The sequence below is a fragment of the Photinus pyralis genome, unplaced genomic scaffold (assembly GCF_008802855.1).
Source record: "Photinus pyralis isolate 1611_PpyrPB1 unplaced genomic scaffold, Ppyr1.3 Ppyr1.4_LG10, whole genome shotgun sequence".
Taxonomy (NCBI): domain Eukaryota; kingdom Metazoa; phylum Arthropoda; class Insecta; order Coleoptera; family Lampyridae; genus Photinus; species Photinus pyralis.
This window is the reverse complement of record NW_022170250.1, coordinates 1,057,744-1,078,786: the sequence shown is the minus strand read 5'-3', so window position 1 is coordinate 1,078,786 and position 21,043 is coordinate 1,057,744. Positions and strand designations below refer to the sequence as shown.

The 21,043-nt window shown below is 42.3% G+C and overlaps 4 protein-coding genes across 6 annotated transcripts; 1 reads left to right on the top strand and 3 right to left on the bottom strand.

Annotated features, from left to right (window-relative positions):
- Positions 1 to 1,310: 1,310 nt before the first annotated feature.
- LOC116161406 (serine protease gd-like) lies at positions 1,311 to 9,856 on the bottom strand. Its single transcript, XM_031474742.1, has 9 exons — positions 9,301 to 9,856; positions 9,096 to 9,249; positions 8,616 to 9,047; positions 4,509 to 4,925; positions 4,264 to 4,461; positions 3,253 to 3,518; positions 3,051 to 3,204; positions 2,507 to 3,004; positions 1,311 to 2,460 (listed from the first exon to the last, which is right to left on the bottom strand). The coding sequence occupies exons 1-9, from the start codon at positions 9,499 to 9,501 to the stop codon at positions 1,841 to 1,843; spliced, it is 2,940 nt and encodes a 979-aa protein (XP_031330602.1). The 5' UTR covers positions 9,502 to 9,856; the 3' UTR covers positions 1,311 to 1,840.
- Positions 9,857 to 13,520: 3,664 nt separating this feature from the next.
- On the bottom strand, positions 13,521 to 16,149 carry LOC116162141 (SWI/SNF-related matrix-associated actin-dependent regulator of chromatin subfamily B member 1-like). Of its 2 annotated transcripts, XM_031475679.1 has the most exons (7): positions 15,990 to 16,149; positions 15,749 to 15,939; positions 15,396 to 15,703; positions 14,305 to 14,516; positions 14,081 to 14,257; positions 13,888 to 14,030; positions 13,521 to 13,737 (listed from the first exon to the last, which is right to left on the bottom strand). In XM_031475679.1, the coding sequence occupies exons 1-7, from the start codon at positions 16,068 to 16,070 to the stop codon at positions 13,716 to 13,718; spliced, it is 1,134 nt and encodes a 377-aa protein (XP_031331539.1). In that variant the 5' UTR covers positions 16,071 to 16,149; the 3' UTR covers positions 13,521 to 13,715. The 2 variants fall into 2 exon arrangements, with proteins under 2 accessions (XP_031331539.1, XP_031331540.1); XM_031475680.1 differs by having other exon boundaries at positions 13,521 to 14,030.
- Positions 16,150 to 17,849: 1,700 nt separating this feature from the next.
- On the top strand, positions 17,850 to 18,543 carry LOC116161833 (protein CUSTOS-like). The gene is made up of 2 exons (XM_031475305.1): positions 17,850 to 18,031; positions 18,080 to 18,543. Exons 1-2 carry the CDS (start codon positions 17,935 to 17,937, stop codon positions 18,514 to 18,516), a joined length of 534 nt encoding a protein of 177 aa, XP_031331165.1. The 5' UTR covers positions 17,850 to 17,934; the 3' UTR covers positions 18,517 to 18,543.
- Positions 18,487 to 20,283, bottom strand: LOC116161832 (spermine oxidase-like). 2 transcript variants are annotated; one of them, XM_031475304.1, is made up of 4 exons: positions 20,175 to 20,283; positions 19,150 to 20,123; positions 18,828 to 19,030; positions 18,487 to 18,778 (listed from the first exon to the last, which is right to left on the bottom strand). In XM_031475304.1, coding segments are annotated over exons 1-4 (1,416 nt in total). In that variant the 5' UTR covers positions 20,176 to 20,283; the 3' UTR covers positions 18,487 to 18,540. The 2 variants fall into 2 exon arrangements, with proteins under 2 accessions (XP_031331164.1, XP_031331163.1); XM_031475303.1 differs by lacking the exon at positions 20,175 to 20,283 and having other exon boundaries at positions 19,150 to 20,167.
- Positions 20,284 to 21,043: the final 760 nt, after the last annotated feature.

Here is a 21,043-nt window from a genome sequence, read left to right as displayed (position 1 = left end):
AGATTGTTGCTAAATGTTTAAGCTCGTGGATAAAGTAAATTTTATAACAAATTGTTCTAAGTGTCTGATAAAAATGAGAGAAATATATGGCTGTTTTTTTATTTCTTAAACAATGGTCAAAGTACAGAGATTAGTTACTTGAAGTAATATTTGTTTTACGTTATTATTTATGTTATTTCAACCAAAAATGTCGGCAACGAATCTTCAACAATCAACTTCTTAGTTTCACTCGACACCATAATTTACAACGGGCCGTAACTTTCTTGAGGAACGCTTGGCTAATTTCTCTTCTTTCGCAGACGAAAGTACACGCTATCATGGTCGCTGTGTGTCTCTTTTAAACCCTTTTAACGTGTATGCCAATTTCGCCCGACGACCTGTACACTAGGGCTGCCTTGCCTTCTCCCTCTCCGTTATTGCCGGTCTGCGACTTGAAAACGGAACCAACGCAAACTTAACGGCTCGCGTCTATTTTCCACCAACCGTAAGTTCCTATTCTGAACCATTTTCGTTGCCGCTGCGCTTAAAAACGGAACCAACGGAAATTTAACGGCTCGCGTCTCTTTTCGCTCAACCAAAACGCGCCCGGCTGTCACCGACAATCCGATTCGCGTTTACTAATCGTATTAAGCTATACATATGAGTGCACAACGGCACAACGCTGTTTTGGTTTGTTCCGAACTCGCCTTCGGTTCGCTCGGAAATGGTTGAATTGAGGCAATTGTTTCTTCTTGGCGCACAAAATACATCATTTCCGAACAAACCGAAGCCAAGTTCGGCACAATACGGTCTCATTTTGTTTAAAATAAAGCACAACGGCACAACGATATTTTGGTTTGTTCCGAACTCGCCTTCGGTTTGCTCGGAAATGGTTGAATTGAGGCAATTGTTTCTCCTTGGCGCATAAAATACATCTTTTCCGAGCAAACCGGAGCCAAGTTCGGCACAATACGGTCTCATTTCGTTAAAAATAAAGCACAACGGCACAACGATGTTTTGGTTTGTTCCGAACTCGCCTTCGGCTCGCTCGGAAATGGTTGAATTGAGGCAATTGTTTCTTCTTGGCACATAAAATACATCATTTCCGAGCAAACCGGAGCCAAGTTCGGCACAATACGGTCTCATTTCGTTAAAAATAAAGCACAACGGCACAACGATGTTTTGGTTTGTTCCGAACTCGCCTTCGGCTCGCTCGGAAATGGTTGAATTGAGGCAATTGTTTCTTCTTGGCACATAAAATACATCATTTCCGAGCAAACCGGAGCCAAGTTCGGCACAATACGGTCTCATTTCGTTAAAAATAAAGCACAAAAAATAAAGCACAACGGCACAACGATGTTTTGGTTTGTTCCGAACTCGCCTTCGGCTCGCTCGGAAATGGTTGAATTGAGGCAATTGTTTCTTCTTGGCACATAAAATACATCATTTCCGAGCAAACCGGAGCCAAGTTCGGCACAATACGGTCTCATTTCGTTAAAAATAAAGCACAACGGCACAACGATGTTTTGGTTTGGTCCGAACTCGCCTTCCATTCACTAATTTGTGGCGTTTACAGCTGATTTGTTTATAGCGAAAAATGAACCAGCGCGTTTAATTAATCTGTCCTTGACCGAACACGACTTAAATTTATGCGATTTATGCTTGATGATTCCCAAATTTAACTGAATACGATCCAAATCCGGACATCCCGAATCCATTAAGAAAGCAATGCTCTATAGACGAAAAAAATGCAAAAAAAGGACAATCTTCCATTCCACCGAATGCTCGCTTATTTATTTTTCCCCTACTCCTAACCTTACCACAAAAATTTCAAGCAAAAAACCGTCGGTGTCCTTGGTACTTAACGAACTAAAACATTTTGTATCCACCTATTAAAGCTCCCAACATCCGAAAAGACCATATAGTTGTTAAGATCACACGATTTGGTCCTCGAATCTTGAAGTGCGGAGGAGACGATCCCCCGAAGCGTCCATCGACCGTTCTGTTTAACCACGAATCCCCCTCCGCTGTCGCCGGTGCAGGCGCCGGTGCCGTTTCGAGTGCCCGCGCAGAACGTTCTCGTCGACGTTAACGCTAGGAACCGCTCGTCGGACCGTAGGCAATCCTCTTGGGAGACGACCGGCATCTTGACCTCCCTCGGTTCGGGCACGTACTCGTTGAAGAACTCGTCGCGTCCCCAGCCGACGACGGTGCCCTGCTTTCCCGCGATGCTCGCGGCGACCTCGCCTCCCAGACAGACCGGCCTGATCTTGCTCGTGTACTCAACCGGTCTGTCCATCGCGACGATCGCGATGTCGGCGTCCGACGGCCGCCGGTAGTCGGGATGAACGTAAATTTCCCTAACGGCCCGGATTTTCGAACGTGTCGCCCACGTTTTGATGTTGTGCTTGCCCAGGACGAGCGTTATGTCTTCGTGCGGTATGGTCTCCTGCTTGTTCTGACGTCGCACGCAGTGCGCCGCTGGAAAGTGTTTTGAAAGGTGCGCGTAACGACTGTGGCTACTCACCCGTTAGGACGTGGCTGTTTGTAATCAGATTTCCGCCACATCTGAATTTGTACATTGAGTTCTCTTGTAGGTGGAACATGGCAACGAGCCATGGGTATTGGCCCTCTGATGTTGCCTTACCGTGGACCACGAGCGACTGGGTATCCTCCGCGATTCCACATTCCACGTTTTCAGGCGGTTTGGTCGGTAGAGAATATCTAACGTTGGACTCGGTGGTGGAAGTGGTCATAAAGTCAAAGAAGTGCGTTTCTAATTCCGGCTTGATTATTTCTTTCGTCGGATACCGGGAGTCAACGAAGAAGGACTCCGGGTCAGACGTATCCAATTTATGTACTGCCACCCCTGGGCTTTCAAAGTTGAAAAAGTGTATGCCCCCTCCCGGTTCCAATGTGTGCGTAACTTCCTCGGTGTGATGCTCGGGGTGGCGTTCTGATGGTATACCACCCACACTGAACATATTGGAAGCGCTCAGAAACGTCAAGGACTGAAACTGGGAACCTTAAATTTTGAGTAGATCTTGTAACACGAGCGACTGCGGATTTACCTAATGTATGGACCATGGAGCAATGAACTCGACCATTTAATACGATCTCGCCCACCTCAGGAATGACATCATAACGTGGAAAGGTAACGTAAAAAACGATGTCCTTGCCACTCTCGGCGTCGTGCAATGACGAAAGTCTCTCAATCGCGATGTTCTGCAACTTTTCAATTCCAAATGAACGTTCAACGCTGCACCTACTCACCTGGTTCGTACTCGTTTGTATCGGAAGGATCATCTTAAGGTCCAGCTTGTAACTTCCGCTCAGATCGTTTTTTAACGTCACAATTCCGTGGATTTTGTCACTTGCACTACTTTCGTATCGGAAGACATTCGGGCAGGGGTTTCGAGGTAGGGGATGCGCGTTTGATCCAAGTAGAATCATCGCGAATAATTTAAAAATTAACAGCACCATTGCTTGATCGTTACTGATTCGGGGACCCTTGAAATCAATGTCAACTGCTATAAGTCATCCTGCGCGGTGGGATGCCTCAATAACTGGAAAATAAATTAATCCGAAAGAATTTATGGAAATTACTTATTTGTTAAATGCGATGTGCGGTAATGTCACGTTCAGCCCGAGGCCTTTACGCTATAAGTTCTTTCTTTTTTTTATTTTAATAACACAATGAAGACTGCATTACCTACGCAGCGATCAATTAACCAATTTTGTTAGAAAAATAGTTAAACGCATTACCTATCCACAGGAATCAGTGGTGCGTTGCAGTATCATGATCTAGGAATCAATCACCGATGAAACTTATGTTACTGTCGGTTTTGTTTGAGAAAAGTGTTGTTAATACGCAAATTGGTCGTTGGAAATTCTCGCAGACGAACTATACGCTATCATGGTCTCTGCATGTATGTCTTAAAACCGCTTTAACCTTTACGTTAATTTCGCTTTTCGCAATTTCGATTCGATTTCCTTTTCCATTATTGCCGTGCGGCAACTTGAAAACGGAACCAACGGAAATTTAACGACTCCCGTCAAATTTTATTTTCGTTGCCTACGAGCTTCGAAACGGAACCAACGCAAATTCGACGGCTCGCGTCTCTCTTCTCGCTCAACCGGCTGTCACCGATAAACCGATTCATAAAAAGGCAAAATCGCGCATGTGCGTGTGGTAGCGCATTTTTTATATTAGGCGTTTTGTGTAAACAAAACAAAAAAATATATTTAATGGGATTAATTAACATATAAATAATTTAATTTAACGAATCAGAACGCGCTGTATCCACCTTTGGTACATCGCAACGTCCGCAAACACCATAAAGTGATTAAGATCGCAACTTCGCGTGCTCGAATCGGTAAGTGCGGCCGAGACGATGCCACGGAGCGCCCAGCCGCCGTTCTGCCTCATTATAAATCCGCCGCCGCTGTCGCCGGTGCAAACGCCGGAACCGTCGCGAGCACCTGAAACGGAAAAAGATGCACGACCTCGTCAGATCCCCGCTTTTTACCTGCGCAAAAGGTTCTGTTCGACGTCAGCCTCAGGAATCGTTCGTCTGACCGAAGGCAGTCCTCTTGCGAGACGACCGGTATCTTGACCTCCTTCGGCTCCGGCACGTACTCGTTGAAGAACTCGTCGCGTCCCCAACCGATCACTACGCCCTGCCTTCCCGTAATGCTCACAGAGGTCTCGCTCCACAAGCACACCGGCCTAATCTTGCTAGTGAACACCACCGGTCTGTCCATTACAACAATCGCGATGTCGGCGTCCGCCGGCTGCTGATAGTCGGGATGAACGTAAATCTCCTTCACGTCCCGTATTTCCGATTTGGTGGCCCACGTTTTGATGTTGTGCTTGCCCAGCACCAGCGTTATGTCTTCGTACGCTAGCGTTTGCTGATTGCTCAGATGCCGGACGCAATGGGCGGCTGTGGAGGAGACGCTAGTGATACCGGTTGTACCGGGTGACCCAATAAGACTGTTCCTCGGCCGTATCTCGGGAACTGTTCGTCGTATGGTTTAGGGGTAAAAAAAATTATCGGGTAAATCGGTTATGAAGAATCGTTGGAAAAATTTTCAAGTTCTAAAAATGACCACCAGAGGGCGTAACTGCCATCTTAAATTTTAAAATTGCATTTTCTTTAAATTTCGCCTAATAAACTAAACATTCTTTTTTCGTACGCCGTTTTATGTGGTATAGAAAACTTTTTTAAAATTTTTTTTATATTTTTTTAAAATTATTTTATTATTTTTTTGTTTCTTTATGTGGTTTACCGTTTGTCAATTTTTTTAAAATTTTTTTTATTTTTTTTAATTTTTTTTTGTTATTTTTTTGTTTAATGGTTGTTACAATTTTCTAAAACGGGAAAAGAAATTTGATTCGGTTCAAAAAAGCATCGATATGTCAATGGTCAATCTCATTACATAGGTTGGTAAAAATGCTTCGCATTTCAAGACTGCGCTAGAGTGAGTATATTTTGCACATATATCGCCAAAAAGAGGGGTATTATACGTTTGTGTATTAATTTTTGGAGATGTAATCTATGTTCGGCGCAATACGATTTTTGCACAATTTAATTAGATGAACCTACCTACCGCGCACTTTTCATTTTACCGCACTACTGCAAGAAATAGTCTAAAATGATTTATGTTTTTCGTTTGTCAGATGTCAACACGCACTATGAGGTTTGAACAAAGACAATTTCTCAGTTTCAGTTTTGATGCGGTAAGAAAATGATATTGAGCAGACTGAATTAACATTTATTTTAAATTTGTTTTTTGGATACATCACATACATATACAAAGTTGTTAAATTTCGATTCCAGATCAGCTCATAATTGCACATAAGATTTTCTAATTTTGGGAACAATTTTTGGGTATGATGAGACATACTCTCCTCGCTCCGATTTGTTACGGTCCATAGCTCGGCTTCGCCTCGCACTGTTCACTGTTCAACAAAGACAATTTCTCAGTTTCAGTTTTGGTACAGTAAGAAAATTATATTGAGCAGACTAAATTGACAATTTTTTCAAAGTTGTGGAATATTTTGTATTTTGGAAATGAATCGAAATTTTCAAAAAAAAGTCACTTTCCATAAGTGATGTTTCCAAAAAACAAAATATTCGTCACAATTTTGAAAAAATTGTCAATTTACTCTGCTCAATATAATTTTCATACTGTACCAAAACTGAAACTGAGAAATTGTCTTTGTTGAACAGTGAACAGTGCGAGGCGAAGCCGAGTAACAAATCGGAGCGAGGCGAGNTGATACTAAGCAGACTGATTTGATAATTTTTTTGAATTTGTGAGTAATATTTTTGTTTTTTTTTGGAAACAACACCTGTACAAAGTGATTTTTCTACTCAACCTGTTGAATACAAATCTGCACATAATTGTACATAAGATTTTTAGTTTCGATAACACTTTTTGGTTTTGAGGGTACATCCGCTCGGCTCCGGCGGCTTCGCCGCCTCGCCTCACTCTGATTCGTAACGGTCCGTAGCTCGGCTTCGCCTCGCACTGTTTTCTGTTCAACAAAGATAATTTCTCAGTTTCAGTTTTGGTGTGGTAAGAAAATGCTATTAAGCAGACTGAATTGATATTTTTTTTAATTTGTGAGGAATATTGTTTATGAAAACATCACCTATACAAAGTGATTTTTTTGAAAATTTCTATTCAACTTGTTGAATCCAGATCTGCACAGATTTTAAATGTTGTTGTCAATTTTTGGTTTTGATGAGACATACGCTCGGCTCCGGCGGCAAAGCCGCCTGAGAAATATGCTCGGCTCCGGCGGCTTTGCCCCCTCGCCTCGCTCTGATTTGTAACGGTCCATAGCTCGGCTTCGCCTCACGCTGTTCACTGTTCCACAAAGACAATTTTTCAGTTTCAGCTTTGGTAATATAAGAGACTGATATTGAGCAGACTGAATTGACAATTTTTTTGGACACATCACCTATATAAAGTGCCTTTTTTTGAAAATTTCTATTCAACTTGTTCAATCCAAATCTACACATAAGATTTTTTAATTTTGTTATCACTTATTGGGTTTGATGAGAGATACGCTCGGCTCCGGCGGCTTTGCCGCCTCGCCTCGCACTGTTCACTGTTCTACAAAGACAATTTCTCAGTTTTGGTAATTTTCAAAAAATTTCGTCCGCAGGTATAACAATAATAATAATAATTATCGTATATCGAATCCCGATCGCCTTCCGATCGGTCCCCTCCAATAGAGAACTAAATATGCTATAATTTTCCCATTGTAAGTACATACCTACGAATTACCGTTTAAAAATTATAAAAGAAACTTGGCAAACACGCGATATAATCGTTTTTTTAGAAAAAAATTTCCAGAACGTGACTTTTGCAGACCTTCGGGAGAAAATTTACCACGGCGCCGTCGTCCGAGTTACCTCCTCGAGGTAAACGGAAAAAGAAAGAGAAAACTTGCCCGCAGGTATCGACGCCGTATCTCTTTGCCGGGACGCGCTATTCAAAATCTCCGGTTTTTCACCTCTCACCCCCCTGCGGGGGGTGGTAGAGCGACCCGCGACTCCTCGTCTCGTAGATCTCGTCGAGATCTACAATCGCGCAATTGTACGTTTTGCTCTAACTCGAACGGTTCGGCCTGTAGAAGGCGTCAAAGTTGGAAAATGCGAAAAACCACCTTTTCGAGAGCGACCCTCCGGGTCGCGCGGTTCCCAAACGGGGCTATAGAAATTGAATCGCACCCCGGCACAAATACGCTCCTCCACGTCGCCCGACGTCTCAGAAAGCGCGAAAAAAAGTTCCGGTGCCGTTTTCGAGTTACGAATTTTTTTCTAAAATTTTCGATTTTTTCGCTTCTTATGGCAGCTACCCCGTAGGTCGCCGGAGGAATTTTCTTAACCTTACCGAAAGTTGCCCCAACTACCCCTACCCCCCCGCGCCGGCGCCTCGACGTCCTAACCCAAACCGTATAGCCAAGGCGAATTTTTATCCGAGCCCGCGCACCTCGACGACGATGCTCCCCAGCCGCTCAGGAGAATTTCCCAGTAGCGAAATTCTCGGAATCGATCCGAAATCGTCTCAAAAAGGTCTCATAAAATTTTCATCAAAATCGCTACATTTTAAAAGAAATCGAAAAACCGAAAAAAAAAAACTCAGTTAATTTCAAAAACAAAGATGGCGTGGGGCGTTCAATTGTTTTTGCAATAACCTGCTTTAACTTTTTAACCGTTTGGCCGATTGTAACAAATTTGGTATCGTTGAAAAGAGCATTCCTTGGGTAACAAGAATCAACAACAATATAGTTAATAGTTAATTTTTAGTTAATTTAGTTGAATCCTTCTCCGCCAGGGGGCTAGTTTTGACACTATGACCCTAAATCCTAAAAAAATCAAATGGAATGATTTTCTTTATGAAAAAGTAGCCAAATAACATCCAAAAATTCAAAGAAAATCCAATTTTAAAATTTAAGATGGCAGTTACGCCCTCTGTTGGTCAATTTTAGAACTTGAAAATATTTTCCAGCGATTCTTCATGACCGACTTATCCAATTATTTTTTTTACCTCTAAGTCATACGACGAACGGTTCTCTCAGTCTTATTGGGTCACCCGGTACATGAGGCTGTACTCACCTGTGATCACGTGATTGTTTGTGATCAGATTGGCGGCGCACCTAAATTTGTACATCGAACTTTTCTCCAGGTGGAACATGGCGACCAGCCACGGGTGCTGATCTTCTGAGGTTGCTGCACCCTGCACCACTAGCGGCTGAGTGTCTTGAGAGATGCCGCACGACAATTCGCCACGATTATCAAGCGGCTCGGGACTTCTGGTTACCGGCGCTTTGGTGGTGGTTGGGGTGTATAAGGTCGCCGGTGGTTTTCTGGTATTGGATTCGCCGTACATCGACTCAAAGAGTTCGGGACCGAACACGTGCGATCTGCGAGTTGTTGTGCTCGACGTAATTACGTTGAAGAAATGTTCCGGTTGCTGAGGGCGGCCGTTTACAGTAATGGCGAACTCATTAAAGGCGGTCAAAAACGTTAAGGTCTGAAATTGGGGACCTAAAAGTTGGGGGGGGGGGAGTATCGGTCAAATTCGGGCTCAGTTACCTAGGCTATGTGGCATGGAACAGTAGACTTGTCCGTTGAATATGATCTCGTCCACCTCGGGAAGCGGATTGATGGTCGGAAATGAAACGTAAAACATTACATCTCTGCCACTTTGCACGTCCTCCACCGGCGAGTACCTCTTAATCCCGATTTTCTACAAAACTATCGGTGCCGTTATCACTGTAACTCTCTTTGATATAATCACCTGATTGGTCCGTATTGGTAGGGCCATCTTCAGTTCCACCCTATATCGACCTGATAGGTCGTTTTTGAACGTCATAATCCCGTGGACTTCATCCCGCGCGCTGCTTTCGTAGCGGAAGACGTTCGGACAGGGATTCCGCTGTTGAGCGGCTATCAGTCCGCATAAAATTACGCACAGATTTAAAATTAACATCAGCACCATCGTGCAATTATCACCGATATCCCTAATTAACCGAATGGCTACTACTCAAAACCCGTTTAAATCAATGTCAACGGCTACGTACCTACGCGACTCATCTTGCGCATTGCAACCGAAAACTGGAAAGCACTAATGGGTAAATTCAACCGAAAGAATTTATGGAAATTTCGTTACGCGGCGATCATGCGTCAGTAAATAAATATTTTTCCGAACCTGATTGGGCAAAGGTCGTGCGATAAAGGAATGTTGAGAAATTTCGCGCCGCCGCTTCGGGCCTTTTTCGAAATGACGCGAAACCCAAAAAGTAAGAGTGTAGGTCGCCCCGCGATAGGCGCCCCGATTTTTATCGCGTTTCGATCTTCAAAGCAATAATAGTAAACAACTCATTTGCATATTGCATGACGGAAGCTGATGTCGTTTACCACATTACCCAAAGGAAATTGCTACTTTGCGTGTTATGTAAAGTCGGCGGGGAGACGTAGCGAAACATTCTTTTTTCTAATAAATTATCGGGCTTGTTCTTGGCTATAGCACAGGGACCATACAGGATGACGTTCAACAAATTAGAGACAAGCTAAAACAAGGCATGAAATACCGTCTGAAACCCCAGCGCCGATGTGTTCAGCTCGTCATCCCCAAAACCACCCCCTAAATGGCGTAAAAATGCTATGACCTGAAGCACAGTAGGGAAGGAACGTAAAATAAAACACTCAAATTGTGAAAAGTTTGTTTAATAATGATCGCAATTGTGAAAGCTCGGAAATTTAAGTCGAAATAAAATTACATTGCAAAACTTTTGAAAATGGTAGTTCACCGAATCAAATTAGAAATAGGTTGGGAAAAAAAGAACTTACCAATAAAAAAAACTAGCCGTCAAATTAATATCAAATTGTGTTGTAAAATTAATTGTTTGTAATGACGTGAATGCGTAACATAAAATTATAACATCACAAAAAGTAGCATGTAGACTTCAAGAGGTTAAAAACAAGTTTGGGGAATTATGGGTCAGGTGAGCAGGTACCAAGATTCTAAGAAAGGGTGAAATACACAGGATGTGACTGATCTTTGGTGCAATAAAGTCCTTTTGTTAAAAGCAAGTTGGAAAATTACATGGCCTTGTAGGCAAATTTAACTAAAAACAAGATACGTGGAGACTACTGAATCGCCACTCATTTATCGCACATAGATTCTAAACTGAAGAGCTTTGATTAGCGTAATCCCGCTCCTGCAAGATGGGGAGCCCGCCCCTGGTTTCGTGCCTACAGTTGGATGTCCACGGAATTAGGTGTCGCACTTCAATTTTGACTCCAGTTTTTTCCACCCCCGTGACTGCTTCATTCGCAGAGAAAGTGCGTAGAATCCAAAACAATTCGTACTTTTTCGATCAGACTTCTCAATCTAAAGTTAGACTAGAAACCAATTTCGAAAAAAAATTCAAAGGGCTGTAGCTTTTGAACTAGTAGCCCAATCTTGGAACTGTTTGAAATTATGGATTCTACAGGCCACATTCTATAAGAAAATTTTTTTCCGGATCGATCTGAGACAATTTTTTTTTCGGGGCTCAAAAAAAGGCAGTGTATAACCTTCCTTTTTTACCAAAAATCGACTGCACCAAAATTTCTCGGGGAAACACTTTTTCTTATTAATTTTGGTGCGTAGAATCCAAAACAATTCGTACTTTTTCGATCAGACTTCTCAATCAAAAGTTATAGACTAGAAACCAATTTTTAAAAAAAATTCAAAGGGCTGTAACTTTTGAACTAGTAGCCCAATCTTGGAACTGTTTGAAATTATGGATTCTACAGGCCACATTCTATAAGAAAATTGTTTTTCCGGGTCGATCTGAGACAATTTTTTTTTCGGGGCTCAAAAAAAGGCAGTGTATAACCTTCCTTTTTTTTTACCAAAAATCGACTGCACCAAAATTTCTCGGGAAAACACTTTTTCTTATTAATTTTGGTGCGTAGAATCAAAAACAATTCGTACTTTTTCGATCAGACTTCTCAATCAAAAGTTATAGACTAGAAACCAATTTCGAAAGAAAATTCAAAGGGCTGTAACTTTTAAACTAGTAGCCCAATCTTGGAACTGTTTGAAATTATGGATTCTACAGGCCACATTCTATAAGAAAATTTTTTTTCCGGGTCGATCTGAGACAATTTTTTTGAGGGCCTCAAAAAAGGCAGTGTACAACCTTCCTTTTTTACCAAAAATCGACTGCACCAAAATTTCTCGGAAAAACACTTTTTCTTATTAATTTTGGTGCGTAGAATCCAAAACAATTCGTACTTTTTCGATTAGACTTCTCAATCAAAAGTTATAGACTAGAAAACAATTTCGAAAAAAAATTCAAAGGGCTGTAACTTTTGAACTAGTAGCCCAATCTTGGAACTGTTTGAAATTATGGATTCTACAGGCCACATTCTATAAGAAAAATTTTTTTCCGGACCGATCTGAGACAATTTTTTTTTCGCGCCTCAAAAAAAGGCAGTGTATTACCTTCCTTTTTGCCAAAAATCGACTGCACCAAAATGTCTCGGGAAAACACTTTTTCTTATTAATTTTGGTGCGTAGAATCCAAAACAATTCGTACTTTTTCGATCAAACTTCTCAATCAAAAGTTATAGACTAGAAACCAATTTCGAAAGAAAATTCAAAGGGCTGTAACTTTTGAACTAGTAGCCCCATCTTGGAACTGTTTGAAATTATGGATTCTACAGGCCACATTCTATAAGAAAATTTTTTTTCCGGGTCGATCTGAGACAATTTTTTTTTCGGGGCTCAAAAAAAAGGCAGTGTATAACCTTCCTTTTTTACCAAAAATCGACTGCACCAAAATTTCTCGGGAAAACACTTTTTCTTATTAATTTTGGTCCGTAGAATCCAAAACAATTCGTACTTTTTCGATCGGACTTCTCAATCAAAAGTTATGGACTAGAAACCAATTTCGAAAGAAATTTCAAAGGGCTGTAACTTTTGAACTAGTAGCCCAATCTTGGAACTGTTTGAAATTATGGATTCTACAGGCCACATTCTATAAGAAAATTTTTTTCCTGTTCGATCTGAGACATTTTTTTTTCGGGGCTCAAAAAAATCGACTGCACCAAAATTTCTCGGGAAAACACTTTTAAGATTTTTAAAATAAATATACGGGGTCAGGTAAAAAAGAGATTGGACCTAACCTCATTTTTTTGAATGGAACACCCTGTATATTTTAATCTAAAAATGTAGGATATTAAAGTCTCTTTTCAAAAATGTAACACGTACTAGGGATGACATTTGAAAATAATTTAAGTGATTCAAAAAAATACAGAAAAAAGTGAATTTTCTAAAATCTTTGTTTACTCTTTTTGAAACAATATTAAACTTTTTTGAATTTTTTAGTTTAGGTGTTTTTGGTATCTTTTTAGATTAAAATATACAAGGTCAAAAAAATGAGGTCAGAACCGATAACTTTTTGGCTGGCCCTTTGTACTTATTTTGAAAACAGCGGGTTATTAAAATCAATTTTCTGTCTCTTTTAAATACCCCTTTTATTCCCCCCGTATCTCTTAAGCGAGGGAATATTTTGATTTGATTTGCCTATATTATTTTTTTGATAACGGAGACACCCTAGAAAAGTGTCGAAAATTGAACACTCTGTACATTATTTCCCTCTTGAGAAAAAAGGGAATCAGTTGAATTATAAAACATCATCCCTTGTGTTGTTTTTGAAAATTGAGAATTTATTATACTTACTATTTTTCTAGATTAAAATATACAGGGTGGACGATGAATGACAAGTGCTTCTAATTTAAATACCTACCTATAACATCCATTTGGACGTATTAGAGCCCCTTCTTACCAGGCAGTAAAGAGCGTAACCGTTGAAGTTGACTATGGCAGTCGAAAGCGTTATGCCCAAGTTTTTGGCACTTAAAGCACTGCACAATCCGGGCATGTTCTTGTATAAGGCAGGCATAGTCCTTTGATAAATAGGCGGAGTTTAACGTGTGTGTGGGGGGGGGGGGAATTCGATAGAATCCTGATAATACTAACTTTATTGGATTACAATACTTGAATACACTCATAGGTTGAACATCGCATGAAACTAGCACTTACAGTATGAATCAAATATAAAAAAATGAAAGTGAATGCATGATTTGTACTAAAGCATGGCTACAGTATAGTAGCGGAATTAATTAGTAATTTGTCTACAATGATGGTTAGACCTTTGGTTATGTACAATGGACAGCTTTCCTGAAACAAACCTCAAACGTTATGTACCTACTCGATCAATCAATTTTACGTAATTACACTACTCTCAAAAATGCAACAAGCAACGATCGTTCTTAAGTACAATTCCTTACATGCAGCCTATCTACCACATAATTACACCAATGCATTTACCATCCAGGCGTAGTATTGGCAAGACGACGAATTCTACGCGTGTTCCTGTCTTGATCCCGGATTTTCTTCTCCATTTCGGCGTCCGTTAGCGTCTCCAAGAATGGAGCCCATTGGTCCGACTCGCTCGCGGCCCGAAACGGTACCTAATCAACAACAAATGCGTCAGTGATTGCCCATACGGATTAGCGCAAACCTCAATGGTCGAAAGCGGCGCCTCGCTAAACGCATAGGTGCGCTGGTGCCACGATAACTGACCGCGTACGGAATAGGCGATGGCGGTCACGAACTCGCCGCCCAATCCCAGCTCGGAGCAAAGTTTCAACGCGAACTGTTCCGGATTGTTGTCCCTCTCCGACATGTCCCATTCGACCTATAAGAACGTTGAGAAAATCGTCACGCTCTCGGAAGGCGAAGTACCTGATCGACGAGCGAGGTGTTCCCCACGTGTATATTCAATTTGATAATGACACGCTGGTCGCACGATTCCTCCATAATTCCCGTCGACTCGGCGGGAAACGCCTCCAACTGCTGGCGGATGGACTGCGCGATCGCGGGTACGAATGTCAAAGGGTTCAAATCCAAATCGTCGCAGAGCACCTCGGCGAATTGCTCGGGTGCGATCATGCTTTCTGAAAATGACATTGTAATCGAACTATGGAACCCAATGGGTAATGGAATACCCCCCAGGAGACACATTTAGACCATTTTCAATAAAACACCCTGAGTGTTATAGGGAATTTTAGTTTGCTAGGGGGTCTTAGATCCCCCCTGGTCACCATATCTGCCACAAATCTTTTAGTCTTGGGGAGTCTCATGATTTTTTTAATTACAATCAAGCACCCCGAGTGTTATAGGGAATTTTAGTTTGCTAGGGGGTCTTAGATCCCCCCTGGTCACCATATCTGCCACAAATCGTTTAGTCTTGGGGAGTTTCATGATTTTTTTTATTTTCAAGCAAGCACCCTGAGTGTTATGGGGAATTTTAGTCTGCTAGGGGGTCTTAGATCCCCCCTGGTCACCATATCTGCCACAAGTCGTTTAGTCTTGGGGAGTCTCATGATTTTTTTAATTTTCAATCAAGCACCCTGAGTGTTATAGGGAATTTTAGTTTGCTAGGGGGTCTTAAGATCCCCCCTGGTCACCATATCTGCCACAAATCGTTTAATCTTGGGGAGTTTTTTTTTATTTTCAAGCAAGCACCCTGAGTGTTACAGGGAATTTTAGTTTGCTAGGGGGTCTTAGACCCCCCCTGGTCACCATATCTGCCACAAAACGGTTAGTCTTGAGGAGTCTCATGATTTTTGTGTGGAGAAAATGATCTTCTCCTAAGAAGGACTGTGGGGAATGTAGCACCGGAAGGTCTGGAATACCCCCCCCCCCCTCTCAGTACATACATTAGACCCCTTACCATTTTCAATCAAGTACCCTGAGCGTTATAGGGAATTTTAGTTTGATAGGGGGTATTAGATTAGGTGGTGAGGAAAGGGGGGGAAAAAAGCGTCAATTACCATTCTTGTTCCAAGTGAACGTGTCCCGCAACTTCTGCCCTTCGATTTCCATATCCAAACGTATCGGCACAAGCAGTTCACCTTTAACCGAGTTCTCCACGTTTGCTTGCGGATCGGTATCATCGAAACAGAACGGGAAGGTCCGTACCTTCTTATTCGAGACCCGATTGCGATTTATGGGCGTCGCCTGGGGTACGGCGTCCAGGTGACTGGAGTTGGGCAACGAGGGCACCCACTGTATCGACTTTTTCGCTTTGCCTTCGCGCGGAAGAGGCGGGTCCGAGGTGTGCACCGACACCGCCTTGTACCTGTCGACGAAAATAAGTGACCGAGGTGCAATCGTACCGGCTTACTTCTCGTCGTTCCCGTCGATGATGTCCTCGACCTCGGAGGACCTCAGCAAAGAAACGCTACTGGCCAGTACGTGTTGACTCAGCCCGATATCGATCAGTTTCTTGCGTTCTTCGTTGGTAATTGTCCTCCGGTACATGCCGGGGTAACGCTTGTAGAGTGAGCCCCGGAACAATCGCAGATAGTTGCCCACCTTGGAGGAAGCTTGTAATGCACGGTATACGGAAGGTGTTCGGTACTTACCTCGGAGCCCACGCAATAAAATTCGCCATTCTCTTCAAGTTGGAAGCTTATGGGCTTATCACCAAATGTCCTTATCGCCATTTAACAAGCTACAATTATTTAAATTACAAATGCAAGTAAACACACGATTGAGGTTATGAAAAGTGTAACAAATGGTAGTGCCAACCGTCAACAAGACAAAAGTAACGGTACGTTGCCAACTTTATTTGTTAAGCGTATAGGGTGATTAGAAAGATTCCGTCTGGGTTGGAAAGTGACTGAAAACAAATCGGGTTTTAACTCCCCTTACATTTAAACGTTGAATAGCAATTTCACCTGGCGTATAATGTGAAGATTAGTGAATATCCATACCGCACCCCTGGGATAGGTGACTGGTCCCTCGTGCGGAAATCTCCACGCCCGACATTGTGTTCTCGAGATATAAGGAATTATAACCGACGTCGATAAGAAGTCGGAGAGGAGAGATCTTTCCTTTCGTATCCTAGTCAGGTGATTTTAGTATTTGTAATAACTAATGCCATTTATTAGAGGCAAAAAGATACATTAATAGTAAACATGCATTCTATCAATTGGGTGTTAAACATACGCAATTATTGTTATAGTCACAACCACCAAGTACTGCCAGATAATTTCTTGCAGAACTCATAGCATATTCCTTTTTCGCAAAAATAATCGGCATCTATTGTTATTGATAGGTTATTACAAATTTGAATTTTGCTTTAATTTTCAAATTCAAGTTTCGTAGTTTTGTGCTGTAACCGTAACAAAAGGTAATGCACTTAGTTTTAATGGTAATTATTCATTTTGCCATCAGCTGCTTATAATTTAACGGTAGGAAGTGTTGAATTGAATCAATTTGTATGTGGAAGTTTCACTGTTAAGTTTTCCAGCTATTTGGTTTGTTTAGGATTGGCCATATCTTAATTGTGATCTGATGTTTAGACTCATTGATATCGATTTGCGATTTCAATCTTTTGGTGAATCTGCCTTGTTTTGAATATATGTGATTGAATTCAGTAAATACATAAGTAAAGGGTTACCATCTACATTCAAGTAACACACATTTATAGATTAATTGAATAAAGCAAATAGCTCACCTGATATTACAAAGCAAAAGCACACAGTAATGATTAAGGTATCACAAAATATTTCAAGACAAGCCGTACTTTACACTTCAGCCGGTTACAAGACAAAAGACCATGAACACACATGTTAAATCCTATTTATTTGACCAACCCAAGCCACGCGGTAATTTGATCTGCTAATACCCCTAAAAACCACCCGAAAATCGCTCATTCCCTGCATTTCACGCATTTCTAAGAAAAAAGTGGACTGCAGGTGTTTGAAATGGTAAACACATGTGGTCTTCTGAGAATTTCCATCCGTCTCATCTTCGCTCTCTTTCTCTTTTCTGTAATCCCACCAGATTTCTGTTGGCAGCTTGTGTAACCTACATGATGTATAGGGTGCTTCGTATCGACAATCATATTCACAGGACGTTGTTAAGGTTGGGGCATCTCAAACTATTTATCTGCTGCAGCGATTACGGATTGTTTATGCACGCGCGCGCTCTTTCCACATAACCTCTGATATTCTATACAGCAATCAAAATGTACATTTACAACAATTAGCTTACGATTTGTCCAGTATTGTTTTAGTATATCACTTCCCTACTCTGTATCCCACTAACTATTCACCACGTCGACGGATTTCTAACTTACCAGCAGTAATCCCTGTATTTTGCTAAAATCGCACCTAATATTAGCATCTAATGTTCAGTGATCAATTTGGTTGTGTCCCAACTTTTAAGTCGACCTGTACATTATTATTGTCATGACGTATAGATACCATAGACGTCTTAACTCTCATATGTGACATATGTCTATGATAAACATAACCTCAAATAACAAATCCTGAGGACTGAGATTTTTCAAATTATGAGGAAATGGATAGCAGTGGCAGTGACGAGGAAAGCGAACGAATGATACGAGCAGCTCTCGACCCAGAGTTTATGACCGACTTGATCTTCAGCAACGGACAAGGTGAAAAGCAATGTTCCGATGCTAACGTGCGTTAAAATATACTTGCAGAGGGTCCAATCGATAAGGCTACTGAACCGTCTCTAAGGCGTCGATGGGACGACGCCGACCAATTCGACACCTTGGGTGTTACACCTCAGTTTCAAGCTCACGTCGCGAAGAAACTGTCGCAGATGTTAGACAAAGAGTTAGAAAAGCGACTTACCACCAAGACCGGTGGCCCCATCTGGCCAAGCTCCAAGAAAGGCGGCGTAAAATTGTTTAAAAACTCGCCAAAACGGCTGAAGCTAAGCAAAACGAAGCCTAAGAGAGTCACTGTTGCTCCCTCCTCTAGTCAGAGCGACGACGAGGAGAGATTTAGTGAGGCTGCTGTAAATCCAGAGGACATATTGCGCAAAGTGGAAGTGACGAATTGGTCAACGAAGACCAAGGGGGCCGTCTATCATTATAAACAGAAATCAAACGGGACACTTGCTTTTATTACTTAATAACTAATAAATACAAATCTCCGCCTACAGATCTAATTGAATGATCCTTCGGGCCTCACGGTACCCGGCCTCGATCGCACCGTGCACGGTGGCATAATGCGTAGGACTGGTGGCCTCACCCGCAAACAAAAGTGATACTTCGCCGCTTTCCAACGTTAAAGGCATTGATAGGACTGATGCGGCCGACCCGTTCAATCGACGAGACTCGAGCGTTTCGTACGAGTACACCCCTCGGAAGTGACGATTCGAGTTCCAGTTGCTCCTAGGGCAAAGTGAAAGTCAAGGTCGACACGTATTAGGGTCGAGCGAACCGTAGAAGACGAACGGGCGGGCTTATTTCGTACTTCCGTCGGAAAAATTTGCGAAGCGCGAACGTAAGCCCGTCGATAATCGTATCGTCGGGCAGCAGTTCGATGTCGGGCACGAACTCGCCGGTAAACCAGGCGGCCAGCACGTTCGGGTTCTCGTCGAGGGCGTAAAACTCGCACAAATTTTCCAGCCACGACCTGTTATGCTGAAACTCACACTTTTGAGATCACGCAGAGAGTGGCGCCGATGTAAATATACTACAAGATGTTGGTCCTTTGAGCCGGATCAAATTTCGTAGTATATCTACATTTGCGACCGTACTACCTTGATGGGACCCTTTGGAAATTCCCGTGCCAGTTGCTCCAAGTCGGCGGTGGCCCAACACAGAGTGGCGGTCTTGAAATCGTCCACATCCCACCACCGGTGGGTGAATTCCAATATTACCTTCAAAACGGACGCTATTCCCAGCGAGTTTATTGCGTCAATTTTAGCAGAAGGGAGTGCCGGTTGAAATAGCTCCCGATGGCCGTGCTTTAAAACGCCCAAGGACGGGGTGAAAATGATATGGTTTGCGAAGTATTGGGAACCGTCGACACACCGAATGGATGGGGGCCCGTTCCAGTGAATTTTGCTCACTTCTTGGTTGAAAATTATGTTCTCGGCAATTGGCAGCTGCTCCGAGGTGTTGGGGTACCGTTTCATCATAACGTCCAGAATAATACCGTGACCACGACCTTTCCAATCTAAGTACGCCTGACCCTTCAGGCGATCATAGTCGTTACGCATTGATATATCGTACCAAGACTGTGCCCCTCGTTGCACCAAAACATCGTGCATGAAAGTGTCGAGAACTTCCCCTGCCAACCGGGTAACGTTCTCGCCGAGGCCATACTTCGCCTCGACAACCTCGCGAAATCTCTCCTCGACAAACCGCCCGACCGACACATCCTCGACCGGAACGCCCTTCAAAAATATCCCCTTGCACAGCCGGTACAACTCATCCGCGAGCGCTACGTCAAACACCTCGCCCGAGTAATACAGGTTCTTCCTAAACTCGCTCGGCTTCACCAGATCGAGATCTCGAATGAGATCGTACATCGTATTCTTCTGCTCTCCGTGACTCCATTGGGCGCCCAGGTCCACTTTCGACTCGCCGAACCGCGCGCTAAAGATCCGTCCGCCGATGCGGTCCTCCGCCTCGAGAATGGTGAAACTGACGCCGCTCTCGGCGAGCAAGGACGCCGCGGCGATTCCCGACGCCCCAGCGCCGACAATTACGACGCTTTTCTCCGCGTTCACTAAAAATAGATTTATTACGAAGACGAGGAGTGAGAGGTTCATCGTGTTACTGGTCTTTGGGTGCCGCTCTTGGCATTTTCTTTGTGTAAGGTCGAAATGTGTATTTGAGGTTATAAAAAAATACAGAGACGCAGGGTTGCCAACTTGTGAGAATTACCCAGTAGAAGCCTCACAGACGACTCCAAGATTTAAAACCTTGAAGACTTATTTGAAGCATGGATTATATATATAATATATATATATAATATATTTTGTCGAAATTTGTATTTAGTCCATAACTTTGGATTGAGAGGTCTGATCGATAAAGTACGAATCGTTTTGGATTCTACGCACCAAAATTAGTTAGAAAAAGTGTTTTCCAGAGAAATTTTGGAGCAGCCGATTATTGGTAAAAAAGGAAGGTAATACACTGCCTTTTTTGAGGCCGGAAAAAAATTGTCTGAGCGACCGGGTAAAAACATTTTCTTATAGAGTTTGTCCCGTAGAATCCATAATTTCAAACAGTTCCAAGATTGGACTACTAGATCAAAAGTTACAGCCCTTTGAACTTTATGTATATATATATATATATATATATTCGAAATTTGTATTTAGTCCATAACTTTTGATTGAGACGTCTGCTCGAAAAAGTACAAATCGTTTTGGATTCTACGCACCAAAATTAGTGAGAAAAAGTGTTTTCCCGAGAAATTTTGGAGCAGTCGATTTTTGGAAAAAAAGGAAGGTATAACACTGCCTTTTTTTGAAGCCGGGAAAAAAAATTGTCTGAGATCGACCGGGAAAAAAACATTTTCTTATAGAGTTTGGCCCGTAGAATCCATAATTTCAAACAGTTCCAAGATTGGACTACTAGATAAAAAGTTACAGCCCTTTGAACTTTATATACACGGAATGCTAGTACGCGGGTTTGCCTCGAAAC

Bases quoted from the DNA above. Each gene is read 5' to 3' on its own strand.
- LOC116161406 (XM_031474742.1), bottom strand. From the start codon at position 9,501: ATGGTGCTGATGTTAATTTTAAATCTGTGCGTAATTTTATGCGGACTG. The intron at 4,462-4,508 runs GTAAAAAGCGGG...TTTCCGTTTCAG, and splicing joins GAACAGAACCTTTTGCGCAG to GTGCTCGCGACGGTTCCGGC. The intron at 3,519-4,263 runs GTTAAATTAAAT...ACCGCGCAGGAT, and splicing joins GATACAGCGCGTTCTGATTC to GACTTATAGCAGTTGACATT.
- LOC116162141 (XM_031475679.1), bottom strand. From the start codon at position 16,070: ATGGCGATAAGGACATTTGGTGATAAGCCCATAAGCTTCCAACTTGAA. The intron at 15,704-15,748 runs GTAAGCCGGTAC...TTTCGTCGACAG, and splicing joins ATCGACGGGAACGACGAGAA to GTACAAGGCGGTGTCGGTGC. The intron at 14,517-15,395 runs GTAATTGACGCT...TGTCATTTTCAG, and splicing joins GTTCACTTGGAACAAGAATG to AAAGCATGATCGCACCCGAG.
- LOC116161833 (XM_031475305.1), top strand. From the start codon at position 17,935: ATGGATAGCAGTGGCAGTGACGAGGAAAGCGAACGAATGATACGAGCA. The intron at 18,032-18,079 runs GTGAAAAGCAAT...ATATACTTGCAG, and splicing joins GATCTTCAGCAACGGACAAG to AGGGTCCAATCGATAAGGCT.
- LOC116161832 (XM_031475303.1), bottom strand. From the start codon at position 20,166: ATGAACCTCTCACTCCTCGTCTTCGTAATAAATCTATTTTTAGTGAAC. The intron at 19,031-19,149 runs GTAGTACGGTCG...TGTGAGTTTCAG, and splicing joins TTCCAAAGGGTCCCATCAAG to CATAACAGGTCGTGGCTGGA. The intron at 18,779-18,827 runs GTTCGCTCGACC...ACTTTGCCCTAG, and splicing joins CCGCCCGTTCGTCTTCTACG to GAGCAACTGGAACTCGAATC.